Raw genomic sequence first — 20,635 nt, forward strand, 5'->3', positions numbered from 1 at the left:
TCTGCATTCTGATTGGCTAAACAGTCTCTCCGCTTCTTCTCTACCTGTGTGTCAGCAACGTTGCGGTTTAATATGTACACATACGTAAAACAGCTTGCCAAATTTAACATAATCGATGGTGGCATGTCGGTTTATAAGAATTCTTCTGCCCAGAAGAAAAAAGAGCGACAACAACTACCGATAACTATGTTCTTCTCTCGAAAAAACACACCTGCACCGCGGGTTTTAGAAGAAAAGAAAAAAAACCTCTACAGAGCGGAGTCAGGATGCAGCGGCTCAGTCAGAAGAGCAGTGAAATACACGTGAGTCACTATTTGTCCTACTGTACTTTTTTTTTTTTTTTCATAATCATTTTTTATTTTCTCCCGTTCTAATCCAATGACTCAGGTTGCGGTGAGGCGGTGCTGATCTCCGCAATTCGGGCACGGGAATCCGCTTTCAGTTAATTATTTTACAGTACAATGTACAAATGTTTGGGCCTGTAAAAAGGTTTTGTTCTTTGGTTTCAAAGTATTATGGAGTATTTCATTGTACTGTATAATAATTGTAAAAAAAATAAAGGTTCCTACTTCGCGGATTTCGCCTATCGCGGGTTCTTTTTGGAACGTAACCCCCGCGAAAAACGAGGGTTCGCTGTATCTATGATTGGCCGTATAAATATTCTCAAAATGAACGTACTCCCTAAATTCCTATATCTTTTCCAGGCTATCCCTCTTAATCCTCCCTACGTTTTTGGGGTTTTTTTTTACAAAAATTCAAACAATCCTAAATAACTTAATTTGGAACCAGATTACGTTTATCATTATTATATTTCCATATGACAGAGGAGGTGTTCCAAATTTCAAATGGTGTTATTTTGCTGCTCAGCTCTCTAGTGCATCCTGCTGGTTTTCAGCAACTGTTCTGTCGTGGGTAAATATAGAAAATAAAAACACCATTCTCTTATCCCTAAATTCATATCTATACTCAAGGAAATGCAAAGAGTTATTAAAAAATACTTCAAGCCTATTTGTTAAAAACACTATACAAGTATGGTATGATGTACATAAATTCAAAAATGAAATACCAACACTATCCCAATTCTCCCCAATCTGGGGCAATATGACATTTGAACCAGGTAGGAAAGACATGGGTTTTAAAACATGGTATGCTAAAAGTTTATGCAAAATTTCAGATTTATTTGATAAAGGGATTATGATGAGTTTTGAAGATTTGACACAGAAATTTGACATTCCAACTAAACATTTTTTTAAGTTTATGCAAATCTTAGTTTTGTCTTGGGTACTCAAAAGTCTCTAACATTACCTACTCTTACTTCTATAGAAGAACTGGCAACAAATTACCCTTTGAAAAAGGGCCTAATATCCCGCTTTTATAACATCCTCAAAGACAGCTCCCAGACATCCTCAGAACACAAAAGAATGGCCTGGTGTGAAGACTTGAAATGTAATACATCAGTAGAGGAATGGCAGAGGGCCTGTCTGAAGGCACAGACACACTATTAATACTCAATTTAAGTTAATCCAATACAAATGGTTGATGAGAACATATGTTACTCCAATATTACTAAATAAATTTAATTCCAACATTCCGGATACATGTGCTAAATGTGGAGATAAAGGCAATTTGATTCACTGCTTTTGGGAATGTCCTGAGGTTCAGAATTTTTGGAAGGAGGTTATGGATAAAATTTCACTTATCGTCAGTACTAAACTTAATCCCTGTCCTAATCCCAGAACCGCCCCTGAGCTGCAGGTCTGTGTCTGGTTCATTTTTGGTTAGCATGTTTTTTCTTCATTGATAGGAAGTCAGGTTATCCAAACAGGTAAACCACGTTAATAAAATATTAATGAAATAATACATTAAATGACCACTGACCAATGTATTTGTGGCATACAGGCCATTTTGATGGAATAGTCGAGGTAAATTAATACTGTTTTGTATTTATTAATACTGTTTTGTGTTTCGTTGTGTGTTATTTACTAGTGGTGTCGCAGGTTGACGTGGTTGCGGAAGGGGTCAATATCACTCCGCCGTTGCTAGGTAACGACGGTTGTGGAACGGTGGTGAATGTGCTTTTTTTTCTAACGGCTGTTAGAAACGAGACCGCTAACGGAGTTACTTTGTAACAATTATTAAATTAAAATGTTGCGGACTCAATCTCAATATCTCTTTTGATTGTTTGTCACCGTTACATTTTTGGCGAGCCAGCCAGGAGGAGTTTCAGCTAAAAGTAACTAATCCAAACGAGACGAACCGAAGACGGAGGAGAAACTACCGATGGAGCAGCTTCAAGACGAAGTGAGCAGAACGCTGCTGATGCTAGAGAAGTCAGAGCTAATTTTAGTTTGTTTCCAGGAGGGTTTACTGGCCAAACTCGGCGTTCCCTCATCAGACTAGCAGAGACAACACTGGACGATATCGGAAATGAGGAAGAACCTGAATCGTTTCAACAGTTTCTCCAGAATTTAATCACCTTCATGGAATCTTGGACGTTGGATGATCCCAGAACACCAGAACAGACACAAGCTGACGAAGGTGAATTAAACTCACTAAAAGTCAAGTATAAGGAATTCCAGGAAGAACATAACAAAGCCCGACAGCGCATAGAGGAGGAAATTGGGGTTTTAGAGAAGAAACTGAGCATGACAATGCATATGGAGGAGACTGAACCACACTGTGCTCCATCACCTCACATACCAGAAGTGACCCTCAGGCGGGAGTTTCGGATTTGTGGGCAGATTGGAGAAGCTGGTCAGAGGGATAAATTGTCCTATACGAGCCTGATCAACCAAATTGAATCTGGGCAGAGGAAAGGATATTCAGAGACTGAGATCCTGGAAGCAGTCGTACAGGCCATAAGCCCAGGGCTTCACCTGAGAGAGATGCTGGAAATCAAAAGAGGACTGACACTGTCCACTCTGAAAATTATCCTAAAAAGCCATTTTAAAGTGGACTCTTCCTCTGACCTCCTTCATCAGCTGATGAACATCTCACAAGATCCAAAAGAATCTGCACAGAATTTCTTATTTAGAGCTATAGAACTGAAAGAAAAAATGCTCTGGAAATCAAAAGAAGAGGATGAAAGCGAACAATTCAGCCCAGAACTGATACAAAGGAAATTTCTGCGTTCCATAGACACAGGACTGCTAAGCGATGCAGTAAAATTCCAACTAAAACCTTACCTGACTAATCCTGCAGTATCAGATGAGGTCCTAATTGAGCGGGTGAGTGAAGCTGCAAACTTAGAGCAAGAAAGACAAAAAAAACTGAGAAAAAGTGCAGTGAGTAGGTTCCCAAAAATAAATGAACTGAGAGCTGAAGGAGGCATACATGAGTTTCAACCTCCTTCCATGGAAGAAGCTGCAACCACAAGTGAGATAGGGGACACAGTAATGACCAAAGATGTACTGAGAGGGGCCAAGAAAAATCGAAACACAGAACAGGAAGCAGGAACAACTAAACTCATCGAAGGACTGAAGGCTGAAATGTTAGAACTAAAGAAACTGGTGTTGGAAACAGTGGAGATTACTAAGAAACATCAGACAGAGAGAGCTACCACACACAGCTACCGCAAACCCAGAGGTTGCCCAGCCTGTCTAGAAGCACAGTCAGGGGAGATGTGCACTCACTGTTATAAGTGTGGTCAAGGAGGACACCTTGCCAGAGGCTGCCGTCAGAACAGGGGACAGCAGGGAAACTGGACAGGGCTGCTGGGCCGGGACCCTCAGTAGCCCCACACAAAACACTCAGTCCCACCACAAACAAACCAGGCTCCCATACAGAACTTTCATCTATCCCAACAGCTCACTACATGAATCCACGGAGCAGACAGAAACTTCTGAACCTCATAGGTAAGAGATGCATTGTTCATTGTTGGATGGATGCCACTCCAGTAGAAGCATTATGGGACACTGGTGCCCAGGCATGTCTCATTAATGAAGAATGGAGACAATTACACTTACCACACCAGCGAGTTAGACCTCTGAATGAACTACTGGAGGTGGATACACTTATTGGGCTTGCAGCAAATCAGACACAAATTCCTTTTCTGGGCTGGGTGGAAGTGGAATTTAGACTGGGCAAAGATTCACTCTCAGCAGAACCCCTGTTGGTACTAGTACTTGTGTCAAGTGACTCCAGTGTGGCACAACAACCAATAATTGGCTACAATGTTATAGAGGAAGTGCTAGGAGACAACACACTTAAACACAGGAAACCTGAAGTCATCCAAAATGTGTGTGGAGCCTTTGCTGTCACTGTCCAAACTGCACAGACAATTGTCAAACTAATTCAGACATCAGATAGTCAGGTTGATGTGGGTCTTGTGCACACAGGGAGAAGTCGAATCAAATTAGCAGCTGAACAAATCACCATCATCCATGTTAATACTGGAACTCAGTTCAGAGGAGAGGATCTTCTTTTTGTTCCCTCGGAGGACTCGGTGCTGCCAGAAGGTGTCAGTGTTCAGGAGGGTCTCATGACAGTTCCTACAAAAAGCTCAGGATTCGTATCAATCCCAATTTCCAACACCAATAAGTATAATGTTACTCTACATCAGCGTGCAGTCCTGGGGCACCTAGAAGCAGTAAAGACAGCTTATACTGTAAATGCACAACAGTTGAACATCACTGTTGGTGAACAACAAGATGACCCTTCACCCAGAACAAAGCCAGCTGCAGCTCAGTCCCTGATTATCAACAGCAAAGCAGAAAAACGGAAGCCAACACAGTGGGATCCTCCAGTTGACCTCAGCCACTTAACGGAAAGCCAAAGACAGACTGTGAGACAGATCCTGAGAGAAGAGTGTCATGCATTCGCCTATGATGAAGATGACATAGGTTTAATTCCCTCTTTGAAACTTCAAATCACTCTGCATGACACCACTCCAGTGAAGAAAACATATATGTCAGTTCCCAAGCCATTACATCAGGAAGTTAAAGAATACCTTCAAGATCTACTGAATAGAGGCTGGATAACTCAGTCACGTTCTCCATATGCATCACCAGTGGTATGTGTGAGAAAGAAAGATGGGGGTCTGAGGTTGTGCTGTGACTACCAGGAATTAAACAAAAAATCTGTCCCTGACCGCCACCCTATTCCCCGAATCCAAGACATGCTTGATTCTCTAACTGGCAGCTCCTGGTTCTCTGTATTAGATCAGGGGAAGGCATACCATCAAGGGTTTCTGGATGAAAAAAGTCAGCCCTTAACTGCTTTCATAACACCATGGGGTTTGTACCAGTGGATCAGAATCCCCTTCGGTTTGAGTGCTGCCCCAGCAGAGTTCCAAAGAAGCATGGAGGAATGTCTGATTGGTTTAAGAGATGTGATATACCAGCCCTATCTGGATGACAATTTAGTTCACAGCCCAAGTTTTGAGGATCATCTCAACCACATGAGAACTGTGTTGCAAAGATACCAGAAGCATGGAGTGAAGCTGAGCCCAAAGAAGTGTGAGGTGTTCAAAAGAAGAGTGAGATTTCTGGGACGTCTTGTCTCTGGTGAGGGCTACACGATGGATCCAGCAGAAGTGGCACCAGTTCAAGCTTTGAAGGAGAGAACCCCCACAACTGTAGGAGATCTGAGAAAAATGCTGGGATTTCTCTCCTATTATCGAACATATATACCAAACTTCTCCAGAATAGCTAAGCCCCTCTACCAGCTTCTGGCTAGTCCACCGGAAAATCAACCTGAAAATCCACCATCAGGAAAGCAAAAAGACAGACGGAACATCAACACTGCAAGAAATAAAGGTAACCTCCCATCAAACACTCCCATTCACTGGACACAGAACCATCAAGAGACAATAAACACACTTATTGACAAACTCACAGAGCCTCCCATCCTTGGGTATCCAGATCTCACCCAACCATTTATTCTGCATGTTGATGCTTCCCAGGAAGGGTTGGGAGCAGTTCTGTATCAGAGACAGAATAACAAAATGGTTGTCATCGGGTATGGATCTAGAACACTGACCCCACCTGAGAAAAATTATCACATGCATTCAGGAAAATTGGAATTTCTAGCACTCAAGTGGGCAATATGTGAAAGGTTTAGAGATTATTTGTACCATGCACCTCATTTCACTGTATATACAGATAATAACCCCCTGACCTACATTCTCACCACAGCCAAGTTGAATGCCACAGGTCACAGGTGGGTTGCCCAACTTGCAGATTTCAATTTCACCATTAAATATCGACCAGGCAAACACAATACAGACGCAGATGGCCTCTCTCGCATGCCACTGGACATAAATGACTTATTGCAGCAATGTACAGAAGAAGTGACTCAGGATGTGATTAGTGCTTCAATTCAGGGAGTGACTGTGCTTCAAGATGCCCCATCTGTCTGGATAACCACAGCTCACATCAATACACTGGACTTAGTAAGGGATGCCTCTTCACCTTCATTGCCTGCCCCACTAACACCAGAACAGATCAGAGAAAGTCAAAAAAAAGACCCTCTCATCAAGCGAGTCATGCATTATAAAAGCCAAGATCAATTCCCCCCCAGAGGAGTGGTGAAAACCGAGCCTGCAGATGTTAGAGTGCTCTTGAGGCAGTGGCGAAAACTGTATATCAGCGATGATGGGATCTTATACAGAAAAGCAGGACATACATCTCAGCTAGTTTTGCCAAAAGAACATTATCCGTTAGTGTTTCAAGAATTACACAAAGAGATGGGTCATCTGGGGGTCGAAAGGACTCTGAATCTGATCCGAGACAGGTTTTATTGGGTCAGAATGCAGCAGGACACAGAACATTTTGTGACCCAAGTGTGTGAGTGTCTAAAGTCAAAACGACCACAGAGAGCAGCCAGAGCACCACTGATGCCAATTGTGACAACACGTCCATTCGAACTGGTTTCAATTGATTTCCTGCATCTAGAGGCCTGTAAGCAAGGCTATGAGTATATTCTGGTTATAATGGATCACTACACTCGCTTTGCACAGGCCTACCCCACAAAAAACAAATCCGCAAAAACAGTTGTGGAAAAGCTATTTGATGACTTTGCCCTTCGCTTTGGCTTTCCGGAGAAAATCCACCACGACATGGGGAAGGAATTTGAAAACCAGTTGATGGCTCAACTGCAGAGGTGTTGTCACGTGCGAGGGTCCCACACTACCTGCTACCACCCACAGGGTAACGGACAAGTGGAGCGATTTAACAGAACCCTGCTGTCTATGCTCCGTACGCTCACAAGTGCGCAAAAGTCTGACTGGAAAAAGTCGTTATGTAAGATGGTGCACGCATATAACTGCACCCGCAGTGACACCACCGGCTTTGCTCCATATTATCTACTCTATGGGCGATCCCCACGTCTGCCGATAGATCTCCTGTTTAACATACAGCCAAATGAAACACAGCAAAGCTATGCTGAGTATGTCAAAGATTGGCAAAGCAGGATGCAGCAAGCCTACAAGATCGCAACCAAAACTGCCACCCGTGAATCGAACAGAGGAAAAAAAGGATATGACAAAAGAGTTTATGGAGCTGACCTGCAGCCTGGGGGGGCGTGTTCTTGTACGCAACTTATCAGAGAGAGGAGGTCCTGGTAAGCTCAGATCCTTTTGGGAAGATAAAGTACACATCATCACGAAGAGAAGAAGTGATATCAGCCCAGTATATGAAGTAGTACCAGAAGGAGGTGGCAAAAGACGTGTGCTGCATAGGAACCTCCTGCTCCCTTGTGACAGTCTGCCAATCGACAACCCAGAAATAGACTCAAAAATGACAAAAAGGACTAAAAAGACTAAGTCGAATACATCTCCATGTCATCTTTGTCAACGAGAAGAATCTTCAGACAGTGAGAGGGATGAAGAAATGGAGCTAGTGTGCCAGTTTCCTCCTGCTCAGCACAGTGGTCACCGAGCTGTCAGCTTAAACCCAGATGCTGAACCATTTACACCAGACCTGCCTGACCAAGACAACGCACCGAAAGTGAATGAATCTCAGGCTAATTGGATGAACAACATACCAGAAGAAGAAGATGGAGGCCAAGACATGGAGCTACACCAGGATCTCCCTGAGCCATCTGCAGAAACAGCTTCTGAGGAAGAAGAGGATGCAGCTGTTCCACCACCTGCATTCAGCTACCCAAAGAGAGAGCGTTGCCGTCCGAGGATGCTGACCTATTGTGCTTTGGGTGAGCCAACCATGGTGGAATTAGGCATTAAAGAACTACCTGTGAGTATGATCCCAACCGGTAAAGAACTTTGGCGACCCTGGGTAGTTCCAGGTGTTAAAGTACAGAGTTAAAGACACACTGTATATAGGTTTAAGAACTACATTCAAAAGAAAAAGACTATACTTGAATTCTCAAAAGACAGTTTATTGACTGTGCTTTCAAGACAAAAGACTGGTATCAGAAAAAAAAACTGTGGCTGAAATTAAGGTTCTGTTACACTAGAGAGATGATCTGAACATATTTAGAAGTATTTGTAACTGGACATTTGTAATCTAAAGTGACAATATCCTCTGTTAGTGGTGGACACTATTATAATAATATGTAATGTATGTATGTAATGAATGTCATGTTAAGTACCTTACTTATAACATCACTTCCAGTAAAAGGTCTTTAAAATGTCATAGGACATTTTTTTTTTAATGAGGGGGAGAGTGTGGCATACAGGCCATTTTGATGGAATAGTCGAGGTAAATTAATACTGTTTTGTGTTTATTAATACTGTTTTGTGTTTCGTTGTGTGTTATTTACTAGTGGTGTCGCAGGTTGACGTGGTTGCGGAGGGGGTCAATATCACTCCGCCGTTGCTAGGTAACGACGGTTGTGGAACAGTGGTGAATATGCTTTTTTTTCTAACGGCTGTTAGAAACGAGACCGCTAACGGAGTTACTTTGTAACAATTATTAAATTAAAATGTTGCGGACTCAATCTCAATATCTCTTTTGATTGTTTGTCACCGTTACATATTCATAAAATATATAAACATTTCTGAATAAAACACAAAGAAAGTCCTAACAAACGTTTTTAATGTTGGAAATATGTATGTACTGATAATCTATTAGCATGATTTGTTCTGGGCTTATTATTTTGGCTAATGCTATTACATATTAAGTAAAGTATCATCCAAACTCAACGTTCTAAGCAAATAATCAAACCATTGTAGTCTACTAAAAGCTCAATAAAAAAACTGATCAATCATAAAATGTTCTGTACCATATCAGGCTCAGGAGATGATTGAGGATGAAGAGACTCTGGTGTCTGGTTCTTTAGGTTCTGACGGATCTGCGGTTCCTCTCCTGATCCATTCAGGATTTCTCCTAATATGATCTGTTTTTCTCAGTTCTTTAACTAAAACACAGAAGCTGTCTTTACACAGAGAATCCATTTTTAGACATAAATTCTATGTGAACAGCATATTAGCTCCAGTTCCGAGGGCATAGGAATGAGTCTGTCATGGAGGGGGACAGATCAGTAAATAGGTTGAGCAGAAATGTCATAAACAATTGTGCCATCAACACGTCAGTAACGCGTTACTCTAATCTGGCCCCTTGTTTCAGTAACAAGCATTCCAACACGTTACTATTTACAATCCAATAATCAGATTAGTTATGCATCCACATAGCATAATGACTGTCATTCCAGGACTGAACACTCACTTTATCATTTGCCTCACAACTAGCAAGCTAAATACTCTGGTAGCACACACAAGCTACCAGATTCTGACATATTTTATTGGTCAAAATACATTGATGCAAGTTAAATGGCAATTGAACAGGTTCTGCCTCTTTCTAAAACAGCTCATAAAATAGGACTCAGCAGTTTTAAACTCAATACAGCAGTTTGAACAACAAAAATAAAATTTAAAAAACAAGTTTTGTTTTTCCTGAACAACTCTCTACATCAGTGCAACAGTTTGATCTACAAAAAAAATAAAATGATACTTTTCACATCTAACCGACACCTTAGCTCCTCACTGATAACCCAGTCTCACTTTCCAGCCCTGCATTCAATAACTTACCAAACATGAGCCATAAAAACACTGAGGCAAAAATCCAAAATGTTTTTTTTTCCTGTCATTTTCAGCCACAAATATTTATCTAAAATATCTTAGTGTTTCTGTCTCTGCCTCCCTCTGACTCTCATGTCCCTGCATGGACTCATGTATTTACAGAAACTATCGTAATGTACAGTATCAGAATGTGAATTAACTAAAGATTTTTAAAAAAGTATGTTTTCATCATACAGAATGAGAATTTAAGCAATTTAACAATTTTCAGATGTATATATTATTATACATCTCAACTCTATTTACTGTGTAACCCATTTCTGATAGCAAAACTTTTCACTCATTTATTTTTAAACCTCTCCTCAAGCGCTTTTCTTTTCATGTCTCCTAACCATTACCCTTATAGCGTGGAAATAATGAAAAAAATATTGAAACGTTGAAAGAAATCAACCTGACTGTCTTTTATCTTCAGTCCTCACCTGTTGTCCTTTCTGGTTCTATTATAATTAATATAATTTTTATATCTTTAAACTCCACCTGGCTCTCCTATGCCTTCTCGTAATAAAATAGTTTAGTTTATTTAAAAATTAAAACCGGTTAATACATATTTCAATAAACTAAATTAAGACCTCACCAGAGCTTCTTCACATTTCTTCAACATCATTCTAGTACTGCCATTCTGCCGAATATATAATATAATATACATGTTAAGTGGTCGAGTATGATCAGGTGTTGTGTAGCCATTGCTCACTTTAAATAATAAAAAGGCTCATTTTGCTGTTGTTTCAGGTTCATTCTGATAAAATAAAACATTGTGGCTAGAGTAGCTAACTTTTAGACAAAGTTAGCAGTAAAACTTTAGACATGTGACTATTCCAGAATTAAAACGGCTTAACCAAAAAGATTTAGTTCTATATATGAAAGTAAACTGACAAGATGTTATAAACAAGCGATATTCATGGCAACATCCCCTACAGACTGTTTACCTCATTCATACGGAGTTTCTCACTCCCGCTGCCTCCTTCTGCCTTTAAGCACTCTGAGCCGTTCAGAGGGGGGAGGAGGGAGGAAGGCTGTGCTGAAGGCACTGTGGTGCGCCTTGAATATAAAAGCACGCAAGAGGTAGATTTCAAAATTCTTCGCAACTGCAGTGAAATTATTGGTTGGGACAAATGCGACTGTCTCCAATATTGGGGGGGGGACACGTCCCTCCCTCCCCCCGGTTCCTATGCCCAGTTCACATTCCATACCAGATAGTAGCAGTAATGTGCACCTTCAGTTTTTTTGAAAACCGCCATAAACAACACTAGCAGAAAAATGGCATCACTGGGAAGCGAGAAGGACCATAGACGTTTATGACTTCAGTAAAGCTAGCCGCCTCTTCGAAGATGACAGTAAAGCCAGCCCCCACTCGATTTTGAGCCACGGCACAAGACGTTACGGCACCCTAATTTACTAGTTCCTTTCAGAGTAAAAGCTCACATCCGGTTCATGTTTGTATTTATGCAGTTACAAAAAGAAATGAAGTATCGGAAATAATTGGGGACATTAAGCAATGCTGAAAAACTCTGGGGGTCGTCCCAGCCCCTATTCTTATCCAACAGACGTCTGACTAACATCTTAGCTTTGGTGGTGTGTGATGGTATGAACCCCAATGGATCGTACTCAGTGGCCAGTACCATTTCAGGGGTGTCGAACTCCAGTCCTCAGTCAAGGGCCACTGTACTGCAGTTTTTAGATGTGCCACAGGTAGAAAACACTGCAATGAAATTGCTTAATTACCTCCTTCTTGTGTAGATAAGAGTCTTGCCTAATTATTCTATTCAGGTATGGTGCAGCAGAGGCACATTTAAAGTTGCAGGGCAGCGGCCCTCCAGGACTGTAGTTTGACACTTGTGCTGTAGATGGTGCGCATGGTAGGAGCTGCATACTGGACTGGACAGTCCTTATAGCCAAGTATGTCTGCCAAGCTCTCCATCTTACTCTCTGCAAGCCAGAGCTCAGCTCTGTCTGATCGATCTTCTGGTAGGTGACTGACGGCACATGACTCGTTGCTGGCCCATTGCTGATGGACAAATCCAGCCGAAGATAGTAGAGCTCTTAGTTAGTCCACTACTTCTCTGGCCTTGGTGGCTGTTGGCACACTGTGAAGACAGTTATCCACATAAAAACATCTGTCTGTGGAAGTTCTCACCTCTTCTCCTAGCTGACTGTGGTCTTTGGCATGGAGTTGCAGAGCAAATGTGGCACAACATCAGGTGGTGCCGAGGGGTAACCCCTGCCACTCGTACACTGCAGGTGGTTCCTCATGTTGTAGGTTACCCCACAGGAAGCGCAGAAGAAGGCGATCTTCAGCTAGTAAACAAACCTGATGGGACATAGCTCAAAAATAGTGTATTTGGGGCCTGCCATAGCAATGCATGGAAGGCACCTATTGTTCTATTACATGGAAGTCACCTCCGTCACCATTAATGCGGCTCGTACCACTGCATGCACCCTCACAAAAGTGGCATCAAAACGTGCGGCTCGATGCCGAGAAGGGAGCTATGACTTTTAGTGAAATTCGGAGTTACCATGGCAACATAAATTGCGAAAAATGACGCCCCAAAATCCCATTGTAAGTTAATGGAGCGATGAAAAAAAAAAATCCTCAAAATACCTATTTTTGAGGATTTTCTGTGTCGTCATGAATTCACGCAGAAATGCCATTCAAATTTCACTTTGTAGATACAGTATGTCCAAGCTCTGTTCAGAAGTGAAGACAGCACATTGATACGAATTACGGTTTGTCCACAACTTGTCTCTAAGCGCACCTAAGTTTTTGATTTTTCGTAAAATTAGAGTGTAACTGACACTCCACTAGAGTGAGAGACGGAGTGCTATTTTGACCCCAAAACATTTTTTAACTCGTCCTCATGCCCACAAATATCGCTCTATTGGTATCAAAGTCGGTCATGACAGTGATACGCATGCCTGCTCCGGTAAAATGTTTTCGAAATTTATCTAGGGCTTACGGTTTTCTGTCAAGGTGCTTCAGAGCAAAGTCATGCGACAGGATAAGCTCAAGCTCTCAGCCATTGATTTCCATACATTTCTGAAACATTTCAGAGTTCAGCGTACACCATCTTTCTCTCATCACTGCTATTACTGTGAGTGAGGTACAGATATGAATCGCGGTACTATCGGAGATGACAAATAGCCCTCTCACACGCTTCAAACAGTTTTCGAGTACATATCACAGTTCCCGAATGGGAAGGAGTTGTTCGGACTGCTTTTTTTAGTGAAACTGGCTGGCTCAAACAGATAGAATTCTGTCTCCCACTGTGTGTCTCACTCACAGTTGGCAGAGAGGATTAATTACCACAGCAACAGAACACAGAGCAGGGGAGAGCTGCTGCTTAGGACTACAAATACGCCATCACTGTAGTTCTAACTATGGCAGAACACTCAGTTAAAACAGAGGAGGACTGAGCTGGCATTTAGAACTACTTGCTGTTTTGGGCAGTATATAACTGATTTAACCCAAACACTGTTACTCATAAGATTAGTGTAGCCCTTTAAAATAAAGCTTACTGATAATTTCAAAATAAAAGCCTGAATATTCCTCTCAGGCCTTTGTTATCTTTTTCTCAGAGAGAGCTACAGATATGAATCGCGGAGACGAGAAATAGCCCTCCAATATGCTTCAAACGGTTTTAGAATACGTCTCATGGTTCCTGAACGGGAAGGAGTTGTTCGGACTGCTTTTTTCAGAAAAACTGACTTTGTGTCTCACAAAAATAGAAATCTTTCTCCAGCTCTCTGTCTCACACACACGCGACTGAGTTGGCTGAGAGCTGAGCTCCACTTTAGAACTACAATGGACCTTACCAAGCTCCGCCCACAACTGACCTAGAAAATCCCACGTGGCCACAAGTCTCACAAACAAAGCCTCGCGCGCGTTGTTTCTAAGTAAACATGGCATCTTCCACTTCGACTGATTCTCTGCAGTGCATTTCTGACTCGATTAGTGCATCATTTCTACTGGATTTTCACAATATACAGTATCAGCTACTACAATGGACAGAGGAACTAACAAGTTCATGTCATCTTTTTTGGATGAGATCAAGGTGTTTGAGCCACGTGATGCCTCCAACATTGTGTACATCACAGCAAAATGCTTACGCTCGATGAGGAAAACGGCAGATCCACACACCCTCTACATCAATATAGTTGCGGACAAGATCACTGATGCCTATTGTTCTTGCAAGGCTGGGTAAGTCGGGCATTCATCGTTTTGTAGGCTACTTTTGAAATCAGTGGGTGATTCCTGTGGTTTGTTGGCAAATGTTTGAGTGTGTCTAGGCCTGATACACTGTACTTGGTGCTAGAGTGGCTAACATGAGTAACATGGGTTTAGTCCAAAACCTTTTCTGCTAAAATAAAATCTTTAGTGTATGTCAGATACAGTACACATTGCATATTGATCTGTTTAGCTAATGTAAGACTGTGTAGCAGACAGGCTTCAAGGTGTAGAAGTTGTATCAGTACTGGCATTATGCTGTACTTGGCTAACGGGAAGCGTGTGTTTGTGAGACGGCCACGCACGTGGTAGCCACGCTAAAAATAGAATGGGCATCAGCCAATGAAACGCGGCCCCTGTGGTACGGTCCATGATTGAATGTCAGAACTACAGAGATGTTGGAACTCTCACTTACTACACAGGAGGATTGAGGTGGCAATTAAAAGCTACAATGATGGAACTCTGAGTTACTACAGAAGGAGGCTGAGCAGAATGTTAGAACTACAGACATGGCAGAATATTTTGGGCATTGTATAACTCAGCGGTCCCCAACCTTTTTAGTCACGCGGCCCGGTACCGGTCCGCGGCCCGGTGGTTGGGGACCACTGGTATAACTGATTTAACCCAACCACTGTTACACATTGGATTAGTTTGGCCATTTAAAATGAATCTTACTGAAAATTTCAAAATAAAAGCCTCAATATTGTTCTCAGGTTAGTGCACCGCCATACGCGGTGCAATAATATTAGCCTGTATTATCTTTTTCTCTCAGGTTAATGCACTAACATTAGCGTTTCACTGCCCCCCACTAGTGCATTAGCATTTTCCCTAAAATAAGCCATTAGATATTTTACTTATTTATTAGACATGTTTAACACACTGAATGGAGGACATGTAGGACAACATGCTATTGATATCCCACATGCTACTGACAGCATTCATGCTAATATTAGCATTTTGGCTAATTTTAGCAGATTCATTCATTTTAATATACTGAAGGGTGCAAGTCCAGGTTAGTTAACATTCTTGTGATTCCCCACATGCTATTTTGTAATTGTTAGCTAAACTTAGCATTGATGCTAATGTTTAGCATCAGAACACTGGGTCCAAACCGACGGGCACAATTTGGCAGGCTCCGGTTAAATTTCTTCAGGAATTTTCTAGTTTATTACTAATGTGTACCTTGTCATGCTATTTTCTTTGAATTTTCTACAAAAGACTGGAAGAAACAACAAAACATTGGCACAGCATGTGAGGTTTTTAACTCAAAACCTCACATGCAGCAATGAATTTTGGGTAATACACTTCGCTGAAATCCGTAAAAATGTGGAATTCGTGCAAGGGCGGAAATAGTACCCAAAATGGGCAGGGCGAAGGGCTGATGTGGAGAATGTGGGACAAACACTACGCACAAACCAGTGGAAAGGGGGCATTAGACTAAGTTCTCTGAAGCAATACATCACATTAAACCACATCCTGTAACTTCTTGCTCTAAGAGAGCTGGTAATAGGAACAACAACAAATTAAGCTAGTGAATTGTTTTTATTAATCAATACAAAAACATGACTGTAGTCACTGAATTGGTGCACTATGCCCAACAAAGTATAATGATTATCCACCTACTTCCTCTCCCCACAACCCACAAGAATAGCTCAAAATAACTTTCACACACAAAGTCAAGGTTTGCACATAACTAAACCTAAAAGTTACAAATTAGGAAATAAATCCAAAGGCTTTACAAAACTAGCTAACAAACATGCCCAATTAGTTCAACAGGTAAAGATGAAAGGAATATTTATAATCTCTTAACTGCATCATCAATTTCTGACATTTGTTCTTTTAGTTGGTTCCACTGTTCAGGATTCAAGGAGATGCCTAAAAGCCACAAACAAAACAAAGGAGAATAACCATGTGTGCAAAAGCAATACTAACATCCAATAGTAATAATTTATCTGTAACATAACTGAAACTTCCTGATGGGATTACCTTTCTTCCCTGGCTTCATCTCCCCATCTTGGTTCATCCAGTATTCCCTGATGTCAATCAGGACTTTGCCCTTGAAATCTCGAACGCTGACATATCTCATCTTACCAATCTGCAAGTACAAGAATAGAGTCAATCCTGCTTCAGAACTTAAACACGCTTCCTTTTTTAAGTCCACAGTCAAAAAGGGTATTGCATGTTCTGCATGAGCAGTTTGTGATCATGTTAGAGGCCAGGAGTCATAGACATAGATTTCTGTGGAATTATCAGGAAACATCAAAAACCATGAGAGCTAGGCAGCAGTAGGAGTCAGCCATCCATCTGCCAAATGTTTGTTTTTTTGTGTTGATCTGCCAGGAAAAATTGGGACTGCATCTTTTCAGGAAAATATCCAAAGCTTTCACTCCACCATCCATCTATTAAAACGGTGATGGATAGCTCTGTGTCTAATTTATTTGGAATTGATGTACAGCTCACAAAATACATCATCTCCCCATATTCAGGGTGTTGTCCTTATTCTGTTTTTTTCTTTTGTCTATTTTAGGTATCTAGCATAAACTGATGGCCAGACAGAAAACTAAAAAGACTTGTATAATTATTCATTCAGTTAGTCATGAACAACACAAATAACTAACATACAGAGAACCTTAAAGGTCACTCACACAAAAAAACACTTGATTTAAAAGATGCAATATGTTTTCATTCTGTGTACATAAAAGCTGTTAATAATAAATATTTCACACAGACTGATAAATTCCACTACATTTCAGAGTAGTGTTGTTTCTGTCTGTAGTAATCAGGTCAAATGCTGGCGCCGTCTTGTAATGATGGTAAGTCAAAACATGCACAACTAAAGCTGAGTACACAGAAGCGGAGGATGCTGTAAGTTTCAGCAAAGACTTGAGCGATTTACGTGCAGTTCTGGAGGAAGAGGCTGGATGAAGTGATGAAGAAAAAGGAGCTGGTTCTAATGAAGGAGTGCAACCTTGTTTATTTGAGCCATATAGTTCAGGAACAAACAATGACTCCATTTCTGGGGAGGAAATGTTGGAGCTGGGCATCTGTCGCCTCCAAATCACCGAATGGTAATAAACAGATCTGTGTATATAATAATTATTCATCCTTAATTCTGGTTTAATTCAAGTAATCCAGTTACTTTAAAGTAACTGGTACAAGTTCTGCATATGTTCCAACATATAAATGTTCTGAGCATGGCGTTCAGTGACCAGCCCTGCTATTCCTCTTATTTCCAAGTTTTGAGTTAATTTTTCTACTTCTCACGACCATAAAGTATTTCTGTTAAAATCTTGTACAGTATAGAGGGATTGCAAGTAGTTTTATCACACCAGTGACACTTTAAAGTGTCTCAGCAGGTATAAAATCCCAACTGCCATGCTACAGTAAAACAGGTTCATTTCACTGCCCACTGTGGGTTTTCTACTTCCTTTTTGACCTTCATAGCTTTCAATTATCTCATAGGGACTGAAAGTAAAGTATTATGAGAACCATCTCCCTTCTCCCTCATGTATCAGTACACAGGAATCAGACACCTGTCAGAATCCTGCAGAGAACCACTGTATCTCATAATAGTTCAAATATTAAATTTATTCCACAAGTCACCACTTGCTATGCCATATATACTCACAATATATAATATAGGTTGCCACAGAGAAACTGTTTAGATATTTTTACTTGACCTTTTTAATTCAGGATAGCAGAAGATGACAAGAAGTCATTCTGTATCAAGGCTGTACATATGAGACAACACTATGTGTTAAACCTACAAATGCATAACTACTCTGTGTTGAGGCCTTTCTGCTTTTCAGATCTGGCTTGGATACAATGTCTACAGGCTCAGTCTGGGTAAGGTTGATTCTTTAGGTCCAATCTAAACTCTAGCGTATATCTCTCCTGTGAGGCTGTGTGTGGGGGGTCCACTGTAATGGATCTAAACCTAATACTGTAATACTGTGCAAGTTTTAGAACTTCTGTAAACAGGTTTTCTCTATGATTACAAGTTGAATAACAAACCATGGACCATCACAAAATGTACAATCCACAACCTGAAAGAGTGCATGCATGCTGATGTATTTTTTTCAAAACTTTATTCTTTTGACCTTAGCATACAGGAAAAACTTTTAAAATTATAAGGAGGCTCAAATCACCACTTACTACCCTGATTGTGTCAGTGCAACAGTCTGCAGTTTCAGTGGCCATCTTCTTGTGTGTATCAGCTAATATTTGCGTTTTGTAACTTGTGATCTTACTGCAACTCACCTGGAACATGTTGTCTCCATCACCACTGCCTTTGGAGGAGCTACCAGGTTTTGAGCTCTCTCCGCTTTTTTGTTTCTTGGCTGGTTTTTCTGGTGCACTTGGCTTCTTTCTTTTTGCCTAGGAACAGATGTTACCTGCCATTATATCCAAACATAGCAACTACACAGAAATTATTTCAAGCTCAACTTGTGCACATTGGTTGAGAAAAGATTTGTCTAAAAAAATAATATTAATAAGAACAGTTAAGGTAACAGAAACTACAAAAACACACTAAACCAACTGTGTATAGATGTGCACATCAGTTATATATATATACACACATAAATACATACACACACACATATATATTACATCAGACAAGTTAACAAATAAGTTTGCATTTACGATCAAACCTTAGTCTCTACTTCACTGTCAGAATCACTTCCAGATGTGGATGACAGCACTTCCTTTGATTTCGGCATTCTGCTGAAATAAATTTTAAAGTTCAGATCTATTGCATAGAGAAACACACTTCAGATAGGATTGGTACAATTAAAGTTACCTCTTAATGTATAATCATATTTAACCATGAGTTATATTATAATAATCATCCTGGTGGATCTGAGTCTGTAACTATATCCAACTCTGCTCTCTGTTGTTGACTCAAGGTGCTTGGTTTTAATGTGATCTATGCTGGAACAAACTGCTAGGATGCACCAACTTATCTGAATTCTAAGAATATTTCAGAATAAAAAATAGGAAGGTAGTTGGGGGGGAAAAAAAACGTGCATTTTTAGACAGGTCAATTTCACTTTGTTCATCTTGTTCCTAAGGTCAGTCATACCCTCAGCTTAGCTCTGTGTGTGCGTGTTTTCTTCCAATCATTTGACCCTGAGCCTGGGTGTGTGCTCCTGGCTCAGACTGATCATAAGCCCGAGTCTGGCTGCGTGATAGTGAGCTCAACCTAGACCTGGCTGGCTGCCTGAGCCCTGTGATTCTGAGATGGTGCCTTGGATCCGAGTCCTGTTCCGCTTCAGATCCTCAAGATATATTGAAGTGACTTCAACGGGAAAATGACTGCCGGGCAGAGGGCACACGGCTGCCAGTTGGCCCCGTAACACATGCAACTGCCATTGTGAACAGGCTAGCCCTGGGAGCTAAATTTACAGCTAGCTTGTCGGGTATTTCACATTAGCTTTCTATCCTTCTTCCCAGTTTTACGTATAAAACTGGGAAGCAGTTTGTTTATCTGGTAAACTTAAAACAACTCAAAAATATGTGGAGGAGAAAAATCAAAATGTAGAAGCTTACATGATGCGATGTTGTAGCGCGGATCTTTTAACAGGAAACGGAAGTCTGAGTTGTTCTTCTTCTTTGCCCTAGCTGCTCCTACGCAGCTATGTCGCCCCCAATCCAGATGGTCACCATCATACAGACCAGTTGAAGGACGACAACTTCTACTTTTACATATTCTGCCACTTTATTCATTGAAACTAAGTCTATATATGTTTGCAAATCTGTTTTAATTCGTTTAGATCACAGGTGTCAAACTCCAGTCCTCAAGGGCCGCTGTCCTGCAGTTTGTAGATGTGCCACAAGTACAAAACACTGGAATGAAATGGCTTAATTACCTCCTCCTTGTGTAGATCAGTTCTCCAGAGCCTTAATGACCTAATTATTCTATTCAGGTGTGGTGCAGCAGAGGCACACCTAAAAGTTGCAGGACACCGGCCCTTGAGGACTGGAGTTTGACACCCCTGGTTTAGATGAGTCAAACTTTTATTGCTTAAAAATGCCAGGTGTTCCCCATTTGTTTTACTGCATAAAACTAATAGACAAGGGTGGGGCATAATCCTCCCAAATTTGGAAAAGTCTAGAATTGTGAAATGCTGATGTCTGATCAACGTCTGATCAATGCTGAATCAATGTATGCTGTTTGGTCGCACCTAGTGATGGTGAGATGAAGCCTCATGAGGCATTGAACCACTTGAGCCAACTGGTTCGAGAAAGGGTTCATTTCTTGAGGCTTCATGTGCACACGAAACCACCTACTGGCCAGGTGTATAATCACAGCCAGCTGTATCTTAACACGTGTGAGGCATTGAATTTTTGTCTATTATGGCTCTTGGGAATGACTT

The 20,635-nt window shown here is 41.1% G+C and overlaps 1 protein-coding gene across 2 annotated transcripts; it reads right to left on the minus strand.

Annotated features, from left to right (window-relative positions):
- Positions 1–15,781: 15,781 nt before the first annotated feature.
- sub1b (SUB1 regulator of transcription b) lies at positions 15,782–19,937 on the minus strand. 2 transcript variants are annotated; one of them, XM_032578077.1, is made up of 5 exons: positions 19,809–19,937; positions 18,911–18,983; positions 18,519–18,635; positions 16,245–16,353; positions 15,782–16,133 (listed from the first exon to the last, which is right to left on the minus strand). In XM_032578077.1, the coding sequence occupies exons 2-5, from the start codon at positions 18,977–18,979 to the stop codon at positions 16,054–16,056; spliced, it is 375 nt and encodes a 124-aa protein (XP_032433968.1). In that variant the 5' UTR covers positions 18,980–18,983; positions 19,809–19,937; the 3' UTR covers positions 15,782–16,053. The 2 variants fall into 2 exon arrangements, with proteins under 2 accessions (XP_032433968.1, XP_032433969.1); XM_032578078.1 differs by having other exon boundaries at positions 18,911–18,980; positions 19,809–19,934.
- Between the last annotated feature and the right edge of the window lie 698 nt (positions 19,938–20,635).

The sequence above is a fragment of the Xiphophorus hellerii genome, chromosome 12, assembly GCF_003331165.1.
Source record: "Xiphophorus hellerii strain 12219 chromosome 12, Xiphophorus_hellerii-4.1, whole genome shotgun sequence".
Classification (NCBI taxonomy): domain Eukaryota; kingdom Metazoa; phylum Chordata; class Actinopteri; order Cyprinodontiformes; family Poeciliidae; genus Xiphophorus; species Xiphophorus hellerii.